Here is an 18,442-nt window from a genome sequence, read left to right as displayed (position 1 = left end):
TGGGCTTGAGGGGAGATTTCCCATTCACCTTCACCCCATCCCCCACCCACCCCGGAGATGACAGGGGATGGTAGAACGAAACAGACGCCAGCGAGAAGGAAGAACGTACTGTTCCGTAGTGTTTGACCGTCACTGCTGGATCGCTTCTCGTTCCGCACTAGGATATCGTTGGCTCGGCGCTCCAGTTCCGTGCCCCTGGACTCCTTCCTTATGTAATGCACAAGGCGCTTCAGACAAGCATTATCCAGGTTCTGGAAGTCTTCGGAATACTGCTCCAGCCAGGTGGAAAAGATGGAGGCAGCAACACTGAAACGGAGACACAGGAGGGTTAGGAAATACCTCATGGACGGTTGACGCCGCACACTGAGCAATGGGCAAGGAACGGAAGAGGGCAAGGAGATGCAATAAGCAGGGTAGATAAGGGGTAACCAGAAGATGTGGCATATCAAGATGAAATTCGATAAGCTGCTATGTGAAAAGTAATTGCATGGATAGAGCTGCTGCTGGACACCAGGTTTCATACCAATCTCTGCCACTGGCTTTGTGTGGAGTTTGCATGTTCTCCCTGTGGCCCCAGTCGCTCCAGTTCCCTCACACATTCTGAAGACAAGCTGCTGGGTGGCCACTGTAAATTGTATGTGTATGTGAGATAATATGTCAGAGGTAGAATCTGGGGCAGGTTTAGGGGGTGGATGCAATACAATGGAACTCGAATAATCTGGAACTGGAGGCCCAGTCAGTTTAAAGGGAGTGCAGCATTTTTAGCAAAACATTCAGTTGAAAGGGTGGGATGTTACACTTGGAGAGGTCTAATGTCAAGGAAAGGTATACTGCAAATGGTTGCCCATTACAAGAAGGATTTGGAGGTTTTGTAAAGAGCACAGAAGAGGTTCACCAGGATGCTGCCTAGATTAGTGGGTATAAGTGAGAAGGAGAGGCTGGACAAAGTTAGGGTGTTTTCTGTGGAGTGTCGGAGGCCGAGGGGAATTCTTAATCAGAATAAGGTTTGATAGCACTGGCTCATGTCGTGAAATTTGTTATTTCACAGTAGCAATACATTGCAATACATAATTTAAAAAACTAAAAATTACAGTAACTATATACAAAAAATAAAATTAAATAAATAGTGCAAAAAGAGAAAAAAGAAATTATTTAGTGTCTGCGGGTTCATTGTCCATACAGAAATCTGATGGTGAAAGGGAAGAAGCTGTTTGTGAAATATTAAGTGTGTGTCTTCAGGCTGCTGTACCTCTTTCTTGATGGTAGCAATGAGAAGAGGGTATGTCCTGGGTGATGGGGGTCCTTAGCGATGGATGCCACCTTTCTGAGGCATCGCCTTTTGAATATGTCCTCGAAGCTGGGGAGCTAGCACCCGCGATGCAACTGTCTGACTTTACAACGTTCTGCAGTTTTTTCCAATCCTGTGCAGTGGCCCCGCCTGCCAGACGGTGCTGCAGACAGTTAGAATGCTCTCCACAGCACATCAGTAGAAATTTGTGAGATTCTTTGGTGACATACAGATTCTCCTCAAACCCCTATTGAAAAATAGCTGCTGTCATACCGTCTTTGTAACTGCATCTACACATTGGGCCCAGGACAGATTATCTGCGATGTTGACCAGAAGTCCTTTCCACTTCTGATCCCTCAATGAGGACTGGTTTGTGTACCCTCAGCTTCCCCTTCCTGAAGTCCACAATCAATTCCTTGGTCTTCCTGATGTTGAGTGCCAGGTTGCTGTTGCAACACCACTCGACCAGCTGATCTATCTCGCTCCTGTACGCCTCCTCGTCACCATCTGCTATTCTGCCAACAATAGTTGTGCCGTGTGCAAATTTATAGAAGGCATTTGAGCTGTGCCTGGCCACACAGTCGTGACTGTACAGAGACTAGAGCAGTGGGCTAAGCACACATCCTTGAAGTGCGTCAGTGTTGGTTGTCAGTGGGGAGGAGAAGTTATTTCCAATCTGCACAGACTGGTCTCCTGGTGAGGAAGTCGAGGATTATGTCATTTTTAAAAAAAATTGGATAGGTATATGGACAGGAAAGGAACGGAGGGTTATGGGCTGAACGCAGGTAGGTGGGACTAGGTGAGAGTAAGCGTTCGGCACGGACTAGAAGGGCCGAGATGGCCTGTTTCCGTGCTGTAGTTGTTATATGGTTATATTCAGTTGTTGAGCGAGTAACAGTGGCTCAGGTTTTGTTGATTAGAACTGAGGGTATGATTGAGCTGTAATCGGTAAACAACAGGTATTGTCCAAATGATTCAATGCCGAATCAGCCAGTGTGATTTCATCTCTGGCAGACCTGGGCAAATTGCAGTGGGTCCAGATCGTTGCTTAGGCAGGAGTTGATTCTGGACATAAACAGCCCCTCAAAGCATTTTGTCACGGTAGATGTGACTGTAACTGGGCAATTGTTGTAGCAGCTCACCCTGCTCTTCTTCAGCACAGGTATGATTCTCGCCCTTTTGAATCAGGTGACTGAGCAGTGAGAGACTGAAGTTGCCCTTGAACACTCCCACCAGGTAGATGGCACAGCTTTTCAGTTCCCTACCGGGTACATCATCAAAGACGGACACCTAGCGAGAGCTCACCCTCGTGAAAGATGTTCTGATATCAGCCTTTGAGACTGAGGTCACAGAGTCAGCAGATGCTGCAGGGATTCACACAGATGTACTTTTATTCTCTCTTTCAAAGCAAGCATGAAAGACACCGAGTTCATCGGCGAGTGAAGCCTCACAGCCATCATGATGTTAGGTTTCGCTTTGTAGGAAGTAATGGCCTACAAACCCTGTCAGAGCTGACGTGAACCCAGTTCCATCTATAACTTCAAACAGAATTGTTTTTTCACTCTTAAAATAGTCTTCCATATGTCATACCTGACCTCTTATATAGTTATGGATCTAAATTCTTCTTCTTCTTCGGCTGTCCATCGATTTGGATGTTGACTGAGGCCTGGACAAGGTTGTATGGGAGACCGGCAGTTGCCCAAGCTGCAAGTCTCCCCTCTCCACACCACCGATGTTGTCCAAGGGAAGGGCATTAGGACCCATGCAGCTTGGCACCGGTGACGTCGCAGAGCAATGTGTGGTCATGTGCTTTGCTCAAGGACACACATGCGGCCTCAGCTGAGGCTTGAACTAGTGACCTTCAGATCGCTAGACCAACACCTTAGCCACTTGCCAACAATAGCTGTGCCATATGCAGATCTGTGGATCTAAATGCCACAGATCTAGCCCTCAGCAGATTACGAATCTCCTGGCTCATCCTCTGCTCTTGGTCTGGAAAGTTCTCAGAGGCATACACTCACTCACACAGGTTCTGATTAAATGGTGATGAATCCCTGAATATCGTCCAGTTCACTAAATTAAATTATGAGTGAAATAGAGAGGATATACGATGAGAATATGTTTCCCAGGGTAAGAAAACCAGCTAGAGGACATGCATTTAATTTGAGAGGAGAGTGCTTAACGAAGACAAGATTTTTACACGGGGGGGGGGGGGCTGAAACATATTTACAGGGGTGGTGATGGAAGCAGATGCAATAGCAGTGTTTAAGAGGCTGATGGATATGCAGGGAATAGATGGGTCTGGATCAGCTGTAGGCAGAAGAGATTTAGTTTAATTAGGCAGTGTTCAGCACACACATCGTGGGCTGAAGGGCCTGTTCCTGACCTTTCCAGTGGTGTTGACGTGCAGACCCTTTTCTGGGGAACTCACAGTCAGAACACCCTCTTGGGAAAGTTTTCCTGAACAACGGTCAACTTTAACAACTTTGGAAGAACAAGCAGTGGTCGGGAAAATTCCCTTCCACATAAGAGAGCAATGGACTCTGGGTTAATTTCCTGCAATGAGATCACCCACCAGCTCTAGCAAAGGTGGACCCCAGTCAGCCCAGCACACCGGGAACCAGTCACTATTCTTGCCCTGTTTCCCGCTCCTCCCCCAGCGCCTTGTGGATTTTCGTTTTAATTCCTCTTCAATCCTCAGTGCGGACGTGAGGATATTCCCAAGGACGTACAAGGGATGTGGACAGGTATATGGATAGGAAAGGTTGACAGGGATTTGGAGCAAATGCACACAAATGGGACAGAGATGGATGAACGGACAGGTAGATGGATGGGCTCTTCAGCCCACAAAGCTGTGGAAGCTAATTAAACAAGTAATTAAATGCCTAACTAAACTAATCCCTTCTGTCTTCACCTGGTCCATATTCCTCTACTCTCTGCATATTCAGCTGGCTTTCCTCAAATCTTTTGACTACTTATTTGACTATCTTATTCATCTGCACTACCAGCTCTGGCAGTTCATCCCAAACACCCACCACTCTCTACGTAAAAACGTGCCCCACGCACCTCCTTTAAACTTCCCCCCTCACCTCAAATGCACGTCCTTCAGTATTTGACACTTCTACCTTGGGGAAATTGTCTGTCTCTCCAACCTACCTGGACCTCTCGTAATTCTATAAACTTCAATAAATTCATCCCTCGGCCTCTGACACTCCAGAGAAAACAACAATAGTTTGTCCAACCTCTCCTCATAACTCCTGCCCTCGATTCCAGGCAACATCCTGATAAACCTTTGTGCACCCTCTCCAAAGCCTCCCGATCCTTCCTATAACGGGGACCAGAACTGAATGCAGCATAATGAGAGCCTCGCTGGGCATCTTGCTCCACATGGATGAGTTGGGCCCACTTCAGTACTGAATAACTCTAGTCACAACTGACCACAGGGGAACAAGCCTTTGAAGTCAGGTTCAGATCCATTTCTTTTTTTACAAGTCCGTCAAAACATACAGTAAAACGCGTCTTTTGTGTTAACAAGCAACACAGATTAAGGATGTGCTGGGGATAACCACAAGTGTTGCCACGAACTCCAGTGCCAACATTGCACACGTGTATTTATCCTATCCACAGCCCTCATAACACCTCACAATTGAGACATCTCACAGCCCCAATGCAAGCAGCCATGGTCACCCCTCCTGCTTTAATCCCATTGGTTGTAAATCTCCAGTGTGAACAGAGGTTGTTGCAATAGGTTGATACAACCACTGTCACCCATCCAGCTTTAATCCCATTGGTTGTAAGTCTCTAGTGTGTACAGAGATTGGTACAATAGGTTGATACAACAACCCTTGATGACAGAAATAGGAGGGGGAAAAAAAATGGAGGGACTTACATTCGGCAGTGGTCCCAGCCCTTCATCGAGCAGCAGTCCGATCTGAACACTGCTTCTGCCTTTAAGTGTTCCAGCCTGTAGAGACACAAATGCAGAGACCTTTCACACAATCAACCCATTCCAGGCACAGCAAAACCCCATGAATCCGACTCACTTCAGACCTTGGAAGTCCGGACTGATCTTCCAGACTGTCAAACATTGTTTTATTTAGACTCCAACACATTCTTAATTCAGAAAGAGGCGCAGAAGAGAAGTGACCGCACTTTCATCTGACTAACCCCACTCACCGTTCCCATTCTCACTAAGACATGGCAACAAAGATTACAGCCTTTGAGGGCCCTCCCTTTAAAGTATGACCAATCTCTCCAGATTCATATTGCAGGGCCTCATCCCTTTTCATACCAAAGTCTTGTTAGTACCAAGTAGACACCACGAGACTGCAGCCCTGATGAAGGGTCTCGGCCCAAAACGTCGATTGTACTCTTTTCCATCCTCTGCCTGGCCTGCTGAGTTCCTCCAGCATTTTGTGTGCATTGCTTGGATTTCCAGCATCCGCAGGTTTTCTCTTGTTTGGGAAAAGGGTGCAGATGCAGGAACCTGGAGCAACAACTGGAGGAACTCAACGGCCCAGGTAGCATCTGTGGGGTGGAATGGCCAGTCGACGTTTCAGGTCGAGACCTTACAAACAGCTATTTCAGCCGTGGACAGCGAGCCCATGAACTCTTCCTCAGTACCTGCTTCCCTCACTTTTTGCATTTTTATGTACACTTCACATTGTAAATAGTTTTTATTAGCTACGTACTGCAGTGTGCTGCTACGGCAAAAGAACAAACGTCACGGCGGATGCCAGTGATATCAAACCTGGCTCCGACTCTGAACCATCTGGCACAACACGAACAACAACAGTTTAGCATCGTTATGACTACTTTGATCACTTTGCACAAAGAAGGATTTTGTTGGCAATAATAGGGCTCTTCCCTGTTAAAAACTAGATTTAATTTGTTTTTCTTGTGAATGCGGCTCCCCGTGACACTGCTGCAAGTTAGTTTCTCGTTGCACCTGCGCATCCAGGAGAGGCCCTTGTGCCGATGACAATAATCTCAACTTCGACTGAGCGGAGAGGACAGGGCCCCTCTATGAAGAGGTGTGAGGAAAAAGGAGGAGCGGGACCTGCCGGGTGATGGATGGAGTCAGGTGAGGATAAATGATAGGCAGATGAGGGACAGGAGTGTGGGATTGGGTTAAGCAACTGGGACGTGAGAGGCGGAATTCTGAATTTACTTTTTTAAAGGATTTTACACAGTACGAGTTCAGTAGGGAACACGGGAAACTGGGTCCAGTGAGTGAAAGGGAATGCAGAAGGGAGCAATGCCACACAACCTGCCTTCTGTAGAAGAGCTCTTCCAAGCAAATACTTTTGATCACAAGTCCACCGGGCAGCAGTCAGCACAGAACATCCTGCAGACACCATTGGAACCACTGCTTTTCTCGATCTACATTAAAGACCCAGACTGGGAGGTACAACCTTCAGTTTTTAAATCTGCAATTACTAATCATCATCATCAGGTAGCGGTCTAATAAAGTTCCTCGAAATTGCTCCCAATAGATTAACATCGTTCCTTAACTAAAGCCTGTTGTTCCTCCCTGCGCCTTGTTTGGTGCATCGCGCAGCAACCCTGCCAATTCTTTAGCGTTTGCCTGTTTTATGAGGTGGAGTTGCTCGTTCCAGCACGGGTGAAAAGCGTGCAAGGAGCCGGCTGGATTCGAACCGGGGACCACGTGTTCTGAAGTCTGGGTGTGGATGCCACTACACCACTAGTACAGAGTTAACTAATGACATGAATACCTTAAACAGTACTCTGTGTTGTGTGTTCCTATAGCAACAAATGATAAGATTCTGTTTCTTCTTCTCTCAGGAGGTGGAGAATCGATGGGATTCGTGCTAGAGGCCAGATGCTGAGATACATTTAAGATAAAGATCTGAAAGGTCGAGGAATGGAGAGTCACAGGGAACAGGAGTTGTGGCCCGGGGCAGATCAGCCTGGATGATATTCAATCGTGGGACAGGGTTGACAGGCCGGGTGGCCTCTGCTCTGATTTCCCTGGGTCCTGCACCCCGTCAGTAGTTTTCACAAACAATCGTTGAACATGTTTTCTAGCCTCATATGGCCGCTGGCTTCTCTCCTGGCTGCGAGGTGTGCGATGGACATGGGGAAAGAGTCAGAAAGAACAGGTTGGCACTGACTAGATGGGCCGAAGGGCCTGTATCTGTGTTGTAGTACGTTGTGACTCAATAAATGAAGTTTTCAAGAACAGGTACACTCAATATCGTCACAGACCCGTGGAGTTATTTCATACAAGAGCAAGGAAGAGAAAGAAACACGGCCCAGTCCTGATGGGCAATCTGCATGTCTCCGTGCCCCTTGCTGTGGGGTCCTGCAGTGGAAAAATCAACAAATCCCCCCCACCAGAGCAGCAATGCCTTGGCTACAGAAGAGGACTAGGGTATCCGTGTCCCAGCAGAATCCCGAGGGGAGTGCCTACCTGTCCAGCAGTATCCGGAGGACCTCCTGGGTGCTGGTGAAGGTGCGGTACGTGGCGAGGAAGACAGAGAGATAGGAGGAGTCGCCACAGTCAAAAGCTTCCAGCAGGTGCTGCACAATCTTCTCCAGCCTGCCCACCTTGATCGAGCGGATCCGCACTGTCTCGCACGTGGTCCCGACTACCTCATTCCCCACCTGCCGGGGCAGGAGCACAGGTCAGAGGGGAGATCAGCACCGGAATATGCACCCTCAGGGTATTACAGACAGGGTGGCGGGCCCCCAATCCTGGGGTTTCCAGGGAACTGCACTTTGGGAAGGGGAAGGTGTTTCCAGGGAATCATACTATTGGAAAGCAGGGAGGGGTTTCCAGGAAATCACTGTATGGGAAGGGAACAGTGGTTTTCCGGGGAAGTACACTATGGGAAAGGGGAAGGAGTCTCCAGGTAAATACACCAAAAGGAAGGAGAGAGGGATTTCAGGGAACCACGTTATGGGAATGGGACAAGGATTTCAAGGGAATCGCACTTTAGAAAAGGATACAAGAGTTTCCAGGGATCCAAACAATGGAAAAGGGAACAGAAGTTTTCAGGGAACCGGACTATAGGAAAGGGAACGCAGGGTTCCAGGGAGCAATGCTACGGAAAAGGGGGAAGGATTGCCAAGGGAACCACACTATGGGAAGGGGACGGGGTTTTCCAGAGAACCACAACATGGGAGGGATGTGATTCCACCAGCGAGGGTGCAGTGCAGGTTCCTTGGGACGCTCCCCGGGATAGACCCAGGAATGGTACAGCACAGAAACTGGCCCTTCAGCCCATCAAATCCAAGCTGACCTTTTGCCCATTGGCACTAAGACTATTTGCCTGCAGTGGATCCATATCCTTCCTTGCCTTGCCTGGTTCAGTGTCTGTATCTCTGAAATGTTGTGCCTGTTGTACCTGACACAATTATCTCCTCTAGCAGTGTGTTTCTGATATCAACACTCTCTGTGCAAAATTAACTTGGCACAGGTCCCCAGGTCTCCCTTCAGACTCATTCCAATTAACTTAAACCCCTGTCCTCTTGTTTCTGTTTGCTCTCCCTGGCAGGTCACAAGCGTGGGGGGGGGGGGGGGGAGGGCTCAAACAGCTCTAGGGGAGGGACCAGGACCTAGACAAATCAAGGGAAATGAATGGCGTAGGGAGGGACACCAAGAGTGACAGTGATCAGATGTACCAGTAGGTGGGGGTGTGGGGGAGAGGGAGAGCAGGACAGCACACTAAAGAAACGTTCCAGAGACAGGACGTACTCAGTCTTTTCCCACCCCAGACTCCTGTCTGTGGACCAGGGAGGGCCAGTCCCATTCACGTGACACAGAAAGGGCTCGCGATTCTCCCTCTGAGGCACGAGAGACTGCAGAGGCTGGAATCTGGGGCAAAGCAAAACCCACTGGGGGAGCCCAGTGGGCCAGGCAGCATCTGTGGGGGAGAAAAGGAATTGTCGACGTCTGGGGTCAAAAGCCCTGCTTCAGTACCCTGATACAGGACTTGAACGTTGAAAATCGATTACATGCTACAGATACAGTGCGGGCCGCTGAGTTCCTCCGGCAGACTGTGTGGTGTCTTCGATTCCCACAAAGTTCGGTGTGGAGGAGCATTGAAGAACAGACTGTGGATCACTGAATGTGTTACACACATGAACTTAGTGAAGAAGCATACAGGATACTCATGTTCACTGGTTGGCCATAGAATGCAAGTCATGCATAATCTAGAATTAAGTTACTACCGTGTTTATGCCTGTAATATACTGTGCTGCCGCTAATTTTCATGGCATTTCTACCCTGTGTGTGTATGCCCATGGCAACTAAACTTGAACTTGAAAGGCAGCGAGGTCATGGGTAGAACTTTACAAAACTCTGGTTAGACCACAGTAATACTGCGTGCAGTCCTGATCACCACACAACAGGAAGAATGTAACTGCACTGCCGAGTGCCGGGGAGATTCCCTGGGATGCAGTGTTCGCCTCGTGAAAAGGCACTGGCGAGGGTGGGTTTGTTTTCCCTGAAGCAGACGGGGCTGGGGAAGGGGGGGCCAGAGGGAGGTCTATGAAACCATCAGGGGCATAGATAAGGAGAAGCAACAGTGGTGTCTAAGACCAGAGGGCATAGATTAATGATGAGGGGTGAGAGGAGTAGAAGGGATCTGAGGAGGATCGTTCTCCCCCAGAGGGGCGGTTGGAATCTGGAACAACTGCCTGTGGGGTTAGAGGAGGCAGAGACCCTCCTGGGATTTGAGTAGTATCCAGACAAGCTCTTGAATCCTCAAGGAATAGAACAAGTGCTGGGAACTGGGAATAGTGTAGCTGGGATGATAGCAGAGGCAGTATGGGCCAAAAGGCCTGTTCTTGCCCTGGATGGTTCTCTGACAATGTACTTGCAGACGAGTGTCAGATTAAATTGTTTTCCCTGGCAAAAGTAAAACACTTTACATCACTAAACGACTTGTGTTTTGATGCTGGGAGCTGGCTTCATTAGTCTGGACACTGTTGCTTCCCGTGTTAAAACACCTCAGATCTATCACACTGCTTGCAAAGTGTTTAAAATCAGCAGTGGCTGTAGAACCCGCGGAGACAATCCAGCCTAGTGCAGCCAGGCTTGCACAGGATGTGAAAGGCATAGACGCAGAAACCGGAAGATAAAACCGTAAATGCCGGGTATCTAATGGAAATGTTCCACAGGTTGGGCAGTATCTTTGAACAGAGAAACAGAATTAGTGTTTCATGTGGAAGACCCCTCACCAGAATTCGGGAAGAGAAGAATCTTAGAAGGATCTAGCGTAGAAACAGGCTCCTGTGGCCACTGGATCTATGCTGACTTTCCCACTTCTGAAAAAAAGGTGTTCAGAATGAAACACTATCGGTGCTTCTTTCTCCACAGATGCTGCCCGACCTGCTGAGTGTTTCCTGTGGTGCTTGGTTTCTCTGTGGTAGAAATAAAGTCTCAATGTATACGGTGAGAAAAACCATCTCCATTTGCCCCTTCTCTCAGCGGCCTGCCCGTAGCCTCTGGCCAAGTGCACAGGAGATGCTTGGGACTGATTCCCTCTACTTACCCCCAGCCACTGTTGGCCCTTGGTCGCAGCTTGCTGGAGTTGAATTTGTCTCTGCGTCACTGTGTACACAGCTCCATCCACCGTCTCCTCGCTCAGGCACTGCGGAGACTGTAGAAAGAAGACCATTTTTTTAAAAGTTGAGTAGGCCCTTGTGGCCTTTCGAGCCACGCAGCCTAGCAATCCCCCAATTTAATCCTAGACCAATCGCAGGACAATTCATAATGGCCAGCCAACCGGTCTGTCTTTAGTCTGTGGGAGGAAACCAGAGCACCCAGAGGAAACCCACGCGGTCACGGGGAGACTGTACAAACTCCTCAGAGGTAGTGGTGGGAATTGAAAGCGTGTCGCTGGTACTATAAAGCTGTTACGAAGGATGAACAACTCTGATGGGTAGAAGGGTGCAGAGTCGCCAATGCCCCCCCACTTTTGGAGAATCGCAAATCACTACTATTTCGATGCTGTTATCAAGGAAGTAAGAGAGACAAAAGGGACTCTGCCAGGGCAGTTGTTATTGATAACAGCTCATGTAAGTTAATGAGAGAGAGGCACAGCTAAGGTGGAATGTCTCCTCCTAACAAAAAAGGAACGGAACCATTGATTACTGCTATTGTCTTTTGGAGAAGGATTGTTTACTTGGTACTGTTCTATTCATTGAAACCCCTCAGGGAGCAACCAGAGTGGGCTGGTTTGATGGGTTACATCACCCTAACCTGATTGACACCTGAGACCCCGTGAGTGGGGATAAAAGTGAGGTCTGGGGTAACACCCCTCAGACGCACCAGGAGAAACGCTAGTGAGCATCAGAACCCCCATGAGACAGGGTGGGAGACCGGAGAGCAAACGAAGGGTCGGTAAATTTTAACTCACAGTGTTTTGTAGCGAGACCGGTGGGGGCTTGTGTGTGTGTCCACCCTTGCCTGGGTGACGAGGCCACCACAGAAGAACAGTCTAGCTAAAGGACGGAGGGGTCATACGTGAATGGCCACAGCAACAACAACGCATCGACGGATCAAAATCGTAAAGGAAGGTTGGCAAGATAATAGCTATTACTGTTCGCACGTTCTCTCTCTCTCTCTCTCTCTCTCTCCAACAATTGAAACACTGCGATCAACAACTACCGCAGCCTGCATGAACTGAACTGAACTTTATATTTCCATCTGACAATTCATTATCCCCTAGACAACGATAGAGCTTGTTTCATTAGTGATTATTATTATACCCGCACTTTTAGGTTTAGTATTGCTAACATATATTCTCTGTATATTCGCATTGATATTATTTTGTATATTTTTGCTAATAAATATTGTTGAAAATAGTATCACCAGACACCAACGGACACTACCATCTTTGCTGGTAAGACATCCAGTTACGGGGTTCGTAACAAAAGCGCTGTGCTAACCACTACGCTACCATACTGGCACACAGACATAGACTGGTATGCTCCTCTGATAGATAGATAGATAGATAGATACTTTATTCATCCCCATGGGGAAATTCAACTTTTTTTCCAATGTCCCATACACTTGTTGTAGCAAAACTAATTACATACAATACTTAACTCAGTAAAAATATGATATGCATCTAATCACTATCTCAAAAAGCATTAATAATAGCTTTTAAAAAGTTCTTAAGTCCTGGCGGTTGAATTGTAAAGCCTAATGGCATTGGGGAGTATTGACCTTTTCATCCTGTCTGAGGAGCATTGCATTGATAGTAACCTGTCGCTGAAACTGCTTCTCTGTCTCTGGATGGTGCTATGTAGAGGATGTTCAGAGTTTTCCATAATTGACCGTAGCCTACTCAGCGCCCTTCGCTCAGCTACCGATGTTAAACTCTCCAGTACTCTGCCCACGACAGAGCCCGCCTTCCTTACCAGCTTATTAAGACGTGAGGCATCCCTCTTCTTAATGCTTCCTCCCCAACACGCCACCACAAAGAAGAGGGCGCTCTCCACAACCGACCTATAGAACATCTTCAGCATCTCACTACAGACATTGAATGACGCCAACCTTCTAAGGAAGTACAGTCGACTCTGTGCCTTCCTGCACAAGGCATCTGTGTTGGCAGTCCAGTCTAGCTTCTCGTCTAACTGTACTCCCAGATACTTGTAGGTTTTGACCTGCTCCACACATTCTCCATTAATGATCACTGGCTCCATATGAGGCCTGTGCCCTATTCTCCATCCCTAAATGAGTCAGAGAGTCATAAAGTCAAATAGCATGGAAACAAGCCCTTCAGCCCAACTCATCCATACTAACCCAGCTAGTCTCATTTACATTTGTTTAGCTCATACCCCTCGAATCCTTGATAAATTAATATATTAATGCCACACTATTGCAGTGAAAACCTTTGTTTTGCATGATATCCAAACAGATTGATTCATTATAACAGTACAAAGGAAACAAGAATAGGGGAATGCAGAATAAAGTGTTACGGTTACAGAGAAAGGCTCTGCAGGCAGGCAATAATGTTCAAAGCCATCCTCTGAGATGTTGACCCCCAGGAACTTGAAGCCGCCCACTCTTTCCAGCGCTGACCCCTCAATGGTGTGTGTTCTCCCAAATTACCCGTCCTCAAGTCTACAATCAGATATTCCCTGCCTTTTTCCAATCCAGGACAACGGTGCTGGAAGAAGCTGGATTATGAAGCTGCTCCTGCCTGGTCACCTTCTCCGACAACCCCTTCCTTAAGCTGCAGGCTGACCGTCTTTCAAATGTGCACTCCCAGTAAATTCAGCCCTGCAGTGCCCAGGAGGCGTTCAGGGTCCGCGGCCCGGTGACCGAGCTGGGGACACCTCCTGTATAAAAGCCCCATGGAGTATTGTGCTCAGTTGTGGTTGCCCCATTGCAGGATTGGTGAGGAGGCTTTGGATGAGGATAAAGCAGTTTACCAGATGTGGCCTGGATTATAGTGTAGGAACAATACGGAGAGGTTGGACAAACTTGGGTTGTTTTCTCTGGGGTGGCAGAGGTGGAGGAGTGATCTGATAGCAGTTTATAAAATTATGAGCGGCAGAGATAGGGTAGACAGCTGGTATCTTCATCCGAGGGTCAGAATGCCCAATACTTGAGGGCATCAAAGGAGGTGTGCGGGGGGAAGCTGAGAGGTAGGTACCTGAAATGTGCTGCATGGGGTTGTGGTAGGGGCAGAAATGGTAGAAAGATTTAAGAAGCTCTTAGACAGGTACATGAATGTGCAGAGAATGGAGGGATTTGGACATTGTGTAGGTGGAAGGGATTAGTCAGGCCTTTCATTATCGGTTTAACCACAGGTTGGACCAAACTAATTAAACTGGTTAGATCGCTTCTACTGCAAAGGACTCGGGAGCAGACCAATCTGCTTCTCTATGCAATCGTGAAATTACTTCATGATTATATCATGTCTGATTTTCAAACATGAGAAGTTCTGCAGATCCTGGGTATCCAAAACACTGCACACAACATCCTGGAGGAACTCAGCAGGTCGGGAAGAAATGAATAAACACTCAACGTTTCAGGCCAAGACCCTTCTTCGGGTCTGAGAGGGAAGGGGGAAGATGCCAGAATAAAAGGGTGGGGGAGGAGGGGAAGGAGGATCGCTGGAAGGTGAGAGGTGAAGCCAGGTGCGTAGGAAAGGTAGAGGGCTGGAGAAGAAGGAATTGGATAGGAGAGGAGAGCGGACCATAGGAGAAAGGGAAGAGGAGGGAACCCGGGGGAGTGATAGGCATTTGAGAAGAGGTAAGGGGCCAGAGGGCGGAATGGAAGAAGAGGGGAGGGGGAAGCAAATGTTTTTTTTACAGGAAGTTGAAATCGATGTTCATGTCCCATTCTCCCCATAACAATACATTGCTCAAGAACCAATCAAGAACTTATCAACCCCTGATATTCAATCTCTGTTATGGTTGTCTAGATCAGAGAACCTAGCAATCTCTTCTTTAAATACCCAAACAATTTGGCAACCGTCTGAGGCAGCAAATTCCACAGATTCACCACAGGCTGGCAAAAGATATTCCTCATCACCTCCGTTCTAAACCTCCAAGAGGACCAGAACTCTGTCGTGGTTTGGAGGCTTGCGTGCCTCAATGACCCAGAGAACAATGTTGGCTGGAGTCAGGGCTTCAGGCATTGGCTCTTGGTAAGGTCGCGCATGCCAGACTAGAGAGTCTAGGGAGTGTAAAGGGTAGAGGCGAGAGTAAGCGTGGTCCACCGATCATCCAGATTCGATGTTCACCCCTGGGCGAACAAAGCTGACTGGGAAAACAAAATCGTTACAGGAACAGCAATGAAGAATCCTTCTACGGCTGAGCGTGACGGAATTCCACCCGGGACTCGAATGAGTGACAAAGCTGAGAGAAAGCTGCTGACACAATGAAAGAAACCCGGAGACGGAGGACCTAAACACCAGCGGCATAACGGGCAGTAAGTTAGTTCTATAGGGGCGCTACTTTATTCTAGACTGTGCCCTCGGCTCCTTTACCTTCAGCATTCACACACTCTACATACAGACAGCGGCAGAGGCCGGGATGGAACCTGATCCCCCCCTGCTTCACAGCTGCTGCGCCACTGTGCTGCCCTATATTCACTGGAGTAAGATCATGCCCGTGGTGTTAGTAAACACTCAGACTTAATCGTGTGTCGTTATGTGTGTGTGAGAGAGAGCGAGATGTGACAGACAGACACAGACAAGGAGAAGACAGAGAATAGTTAACTGTAAGACTTTGGACTGTGCGGTGCAGGCTGAGTTCAGAGAAACAGTGCACACTTACCCTGGGGAATTCGCAATACCAGCGCGTCTTCATTACCGGAGGGGCAGTTTCCTGCCACCAAACCTTGCTCTACAACTGCTGAAGGACACTCCCAGAACTCCCAACACCGGCAGGCAGAATCGTCTGGCAAACCGCACACAACCTAGTACAGCCTGCAGGCGCAGTACGTACACACACACACACACCTGAGCCAGCCTCCCCCCACAGCCCTGCACCGGAACCTCCGTCAGCCCAGGGATGGGCCAGGCAATGTGGCCAAACCAATCGGATAATCCTGTGGGAATGAGCCCGTGTCAGATTCCAGCGCGGCTCCGAAACAGCAACAACTCCAGCATAATCCCCCTCTCAGTTCCTCCGCCACTCATTCTCCCCCTCATTATCATTCCTTCCCTTTCACTCTCTCTCTCTCTCTTTCTCTCTCCTTGTTTCATCCTATTTTTGCTCTCTCTCTCTAAACTACCTTTTGTCTCTTTCCCTCTCAACTTTTTGCCTGCAGCCTCTCTGAATTTAATTTCACCTTCTCTCCCTCCCTCTCTCTTCACTTTCTTTACCCCTCTCGCGCCTTTCTTTCGCCATCTCTCCAAAGTTCTTTCACTGTCCCTCTCTCAGTTTCTTTCATTTCTCTCCATCTCAACTTTAGTTCATCTTCTCCTGATCTCCTCTCGGAGAAGGTGCAGAAACTAACTCTCTCTCTCTCTCTCACACACACACACACACACACACACACACACACACACACACACACACACACACACACACACACACACACACACACACACACACACACACACACACACACAGATACCCACGAACATACACACAGCATTTCTTTCATCATCTCTCTCCCTCTTAGACTTCTTTCAATAACCCTGTTCTCCACCTCTCCCCCTCATCCTCCACATTAACGGCATCATTCTGCACTGTATGTGCGTCCGCACCTTCTCCCTGGGACCCCCGCAGGTTCCCCTGGGTGCTCTAGCTTCCTGCCCAAGGAGGGGAGCGGGACACGTGGGTGGCTTCACTGGCTGCTGTGTGGCCCCTTAGTGCTGCAGAATCAATCTAGAGTGCGAGAGTGAGGTAGCAGGGAAATCACTTCATGAATGAGGTTGATGAGCTGGCACAATATCGATGGGCTGAATGGCCTCCCACTGGGCAATTATGTTATTGCTTGAAAAATGGAGCTGGTCTCTATTTGAGGAGGAGGGAACTTTCAGGTTTAAGGAAGATAAAGACGGTAGTGGAGAGAGAGGACTTCGTCTAAAGGGTTAGCATGGCATGATGGGTGGAAGGGCCTTCTGAGTGGCCAATGAAGCAATGAACACTACCACATTACTCCCTTTGTTTGTATTATTTACAATATAATTTATACCAATTTTATACTTTGCACAGTACTGTTGTCACAAAACAACAAATTTTGAGTAGTCAATGACAAGGTCAATTCTGATTTTATGATGGGAAATTTGTTGCTTTGCCGCGGCAGTACAGTGCAAGACATCCAAAAGTACTTTAAGTTACAATAAGAAATAAATTAAATAGCATTTTATAAATAAGTCAGTGGTAGCCAGCCTGATTCAGAGTGTGTGGATAGTCAGTTCCTACTGAACAAGGGAGGGACTCACATCCAGCATGTCCCTCCTCCCACATCCCAGCCTTGACTGTCGTCATGGCAACCCTGTACACAGAGACTGTTGCTGTTGTTTCTTGAGCTGAGAAGCAGAATTCTGCAGACAACTGAGTAATAGTAACTGCAGTGGATTCCGGTTAATTGGGGCAAATGTTTACTTAGGACAACCACTAAAGAACAAAAACTGAATCAGAATGAAATAGCCACAATTCCCTTCCTTTATTTGGGACACTATACAGTTTAATTGGGACAGGAGAGTGCTGCTAGTTTCTAACTACCGGTAGCTTCAATTGCCTGCACTTGCATGGCTGTTAAGACAGACAGACAGACAGACAGACATACTTTATTGATCCCGAGGGAAATTGGGTTTCGTTACAGTCGCACCAACCAAGAATAGTGTAGAAATATAGCAATATAAAACAATAAATAATTAAATATTAAGTAAGATTATTCCAAGTGGAAATAAGTCCACGACCAGCCTATTGGCTCAGGGTGTCTGACACTCCAAGGGAGAAGTTGTAAAGTTTGATGGCCACAGGTAGGAATGACTTCCTATGATGCTCAGTGTTACATCTCGGTGGAATGAGTCTCTGGATGAATGTACTCCTGTGCCTAACCAGTACATTATGGAGTGGATGGGAGACATTGTCCAAGATGGCATGCAACTTGGACAGCATCCTCTTTTCAGACACCACCGTCAGAGAGTCCAGTTCCATCCACACAACATCACTGGCCTTACGAATGAGTTTGTTGATTCTGTTGGTGTCCACTACCCTCAGCCTGCTGCCCCAGCACACAACAGCAAACATGATAGCACTGGCCACCACAGACTCATAGAACATCCTCAGCATTGTTCGGCAGATGTTAAAGGATCTCAGTCTCCTCAGGAAATAGAGGCGGCTCTGACCCTTCTTGTAGACAGCCTCAGTGTTCTTTGACCAGTCCACAGTACACAGTGCTTGGAGAGATTAATTTTTAAATAGCGTCAGTTGTGTACATTTGTGTTCAAAAAAGCAGTGATTTTTTTTGTGTCTGATAGTTGGCAAGAAGTAAGCAGTAAGATAATTTGGAACTGTTGTGCTCACCACATTTTCAAGCATTCAGACTTGAAGACGGCAGAAAGGGCCATGAGTGAAAACGAAAGAATTTCACTACTTCAGCAAGTCAGGAACCACAAAGAATTTGAACGTATCAGCAATCATCTTGAATGTTACAACAAAGTTGTATTGTGTGCAGTTTTGGTCTCCAAATTTGAGGAAGGACAT

At 47.7% G+C, this 18,442-nt stretch overlaps 1 protein-coding gene across 4 annotated transcripts in view; it reads right to left on the bottom strand.

Moving 5' to 3' along the window:
- The window catches only part of LOC140716943 (ral guanine nucleotide dissociation stimulator-like), a 127,384-nt gene that overhangs the window by 50,401 nt on the left and 58,541 nt on the right, over positions 1-18,442 (bottom strand). For 3 of the 4 annotated variants that reach the window (XM_073030099.1, XM_073030109.1, XM_073030118.1), the window contains exons 2-5: positions 10,810-10,917; positions 7,722-7,915; positions 5,178-5,252; positions 110-306 (exon numbers count right to left, since the gene is read on the bottom strand). In XM_073030099.1, coding sequence (XP_072886200.1) covers positions 110-306; positions 5,178-5,252; positions 7,722-7,915; positions 10,810-10,917 — 574 coding nt within the window. Of the gene's footprint in view, positions 1-109; positions 307-5,177; positions 5,253-7,721; positions 7,916-10,809; positions 10,918-15,553; positions 15,946-18,442 lie in introns of those variants that run through there. The other variant, XM_073030127.1, reaches the window with a different exon arrangement.

The sequence above is a fragment of the Hemitrygon akajei genome, chromosome 2 (assembly GCF_048418815.1).
Source record: "Hemitrygon akajei chromosome 2, sHemAka1.3, whole genome shotgun sequence".
NCBI lineage: Eukaryota > Metazoa > Chordata > Chondrichthyes > Myliobatiformes > Dasyatidae > Hemitrygon > Hemitrygon akajei.
Note: the sequence above shows the minus strand (reverse complement) of the source record. Positions and strands in the feature narration are given on the sequence as shown.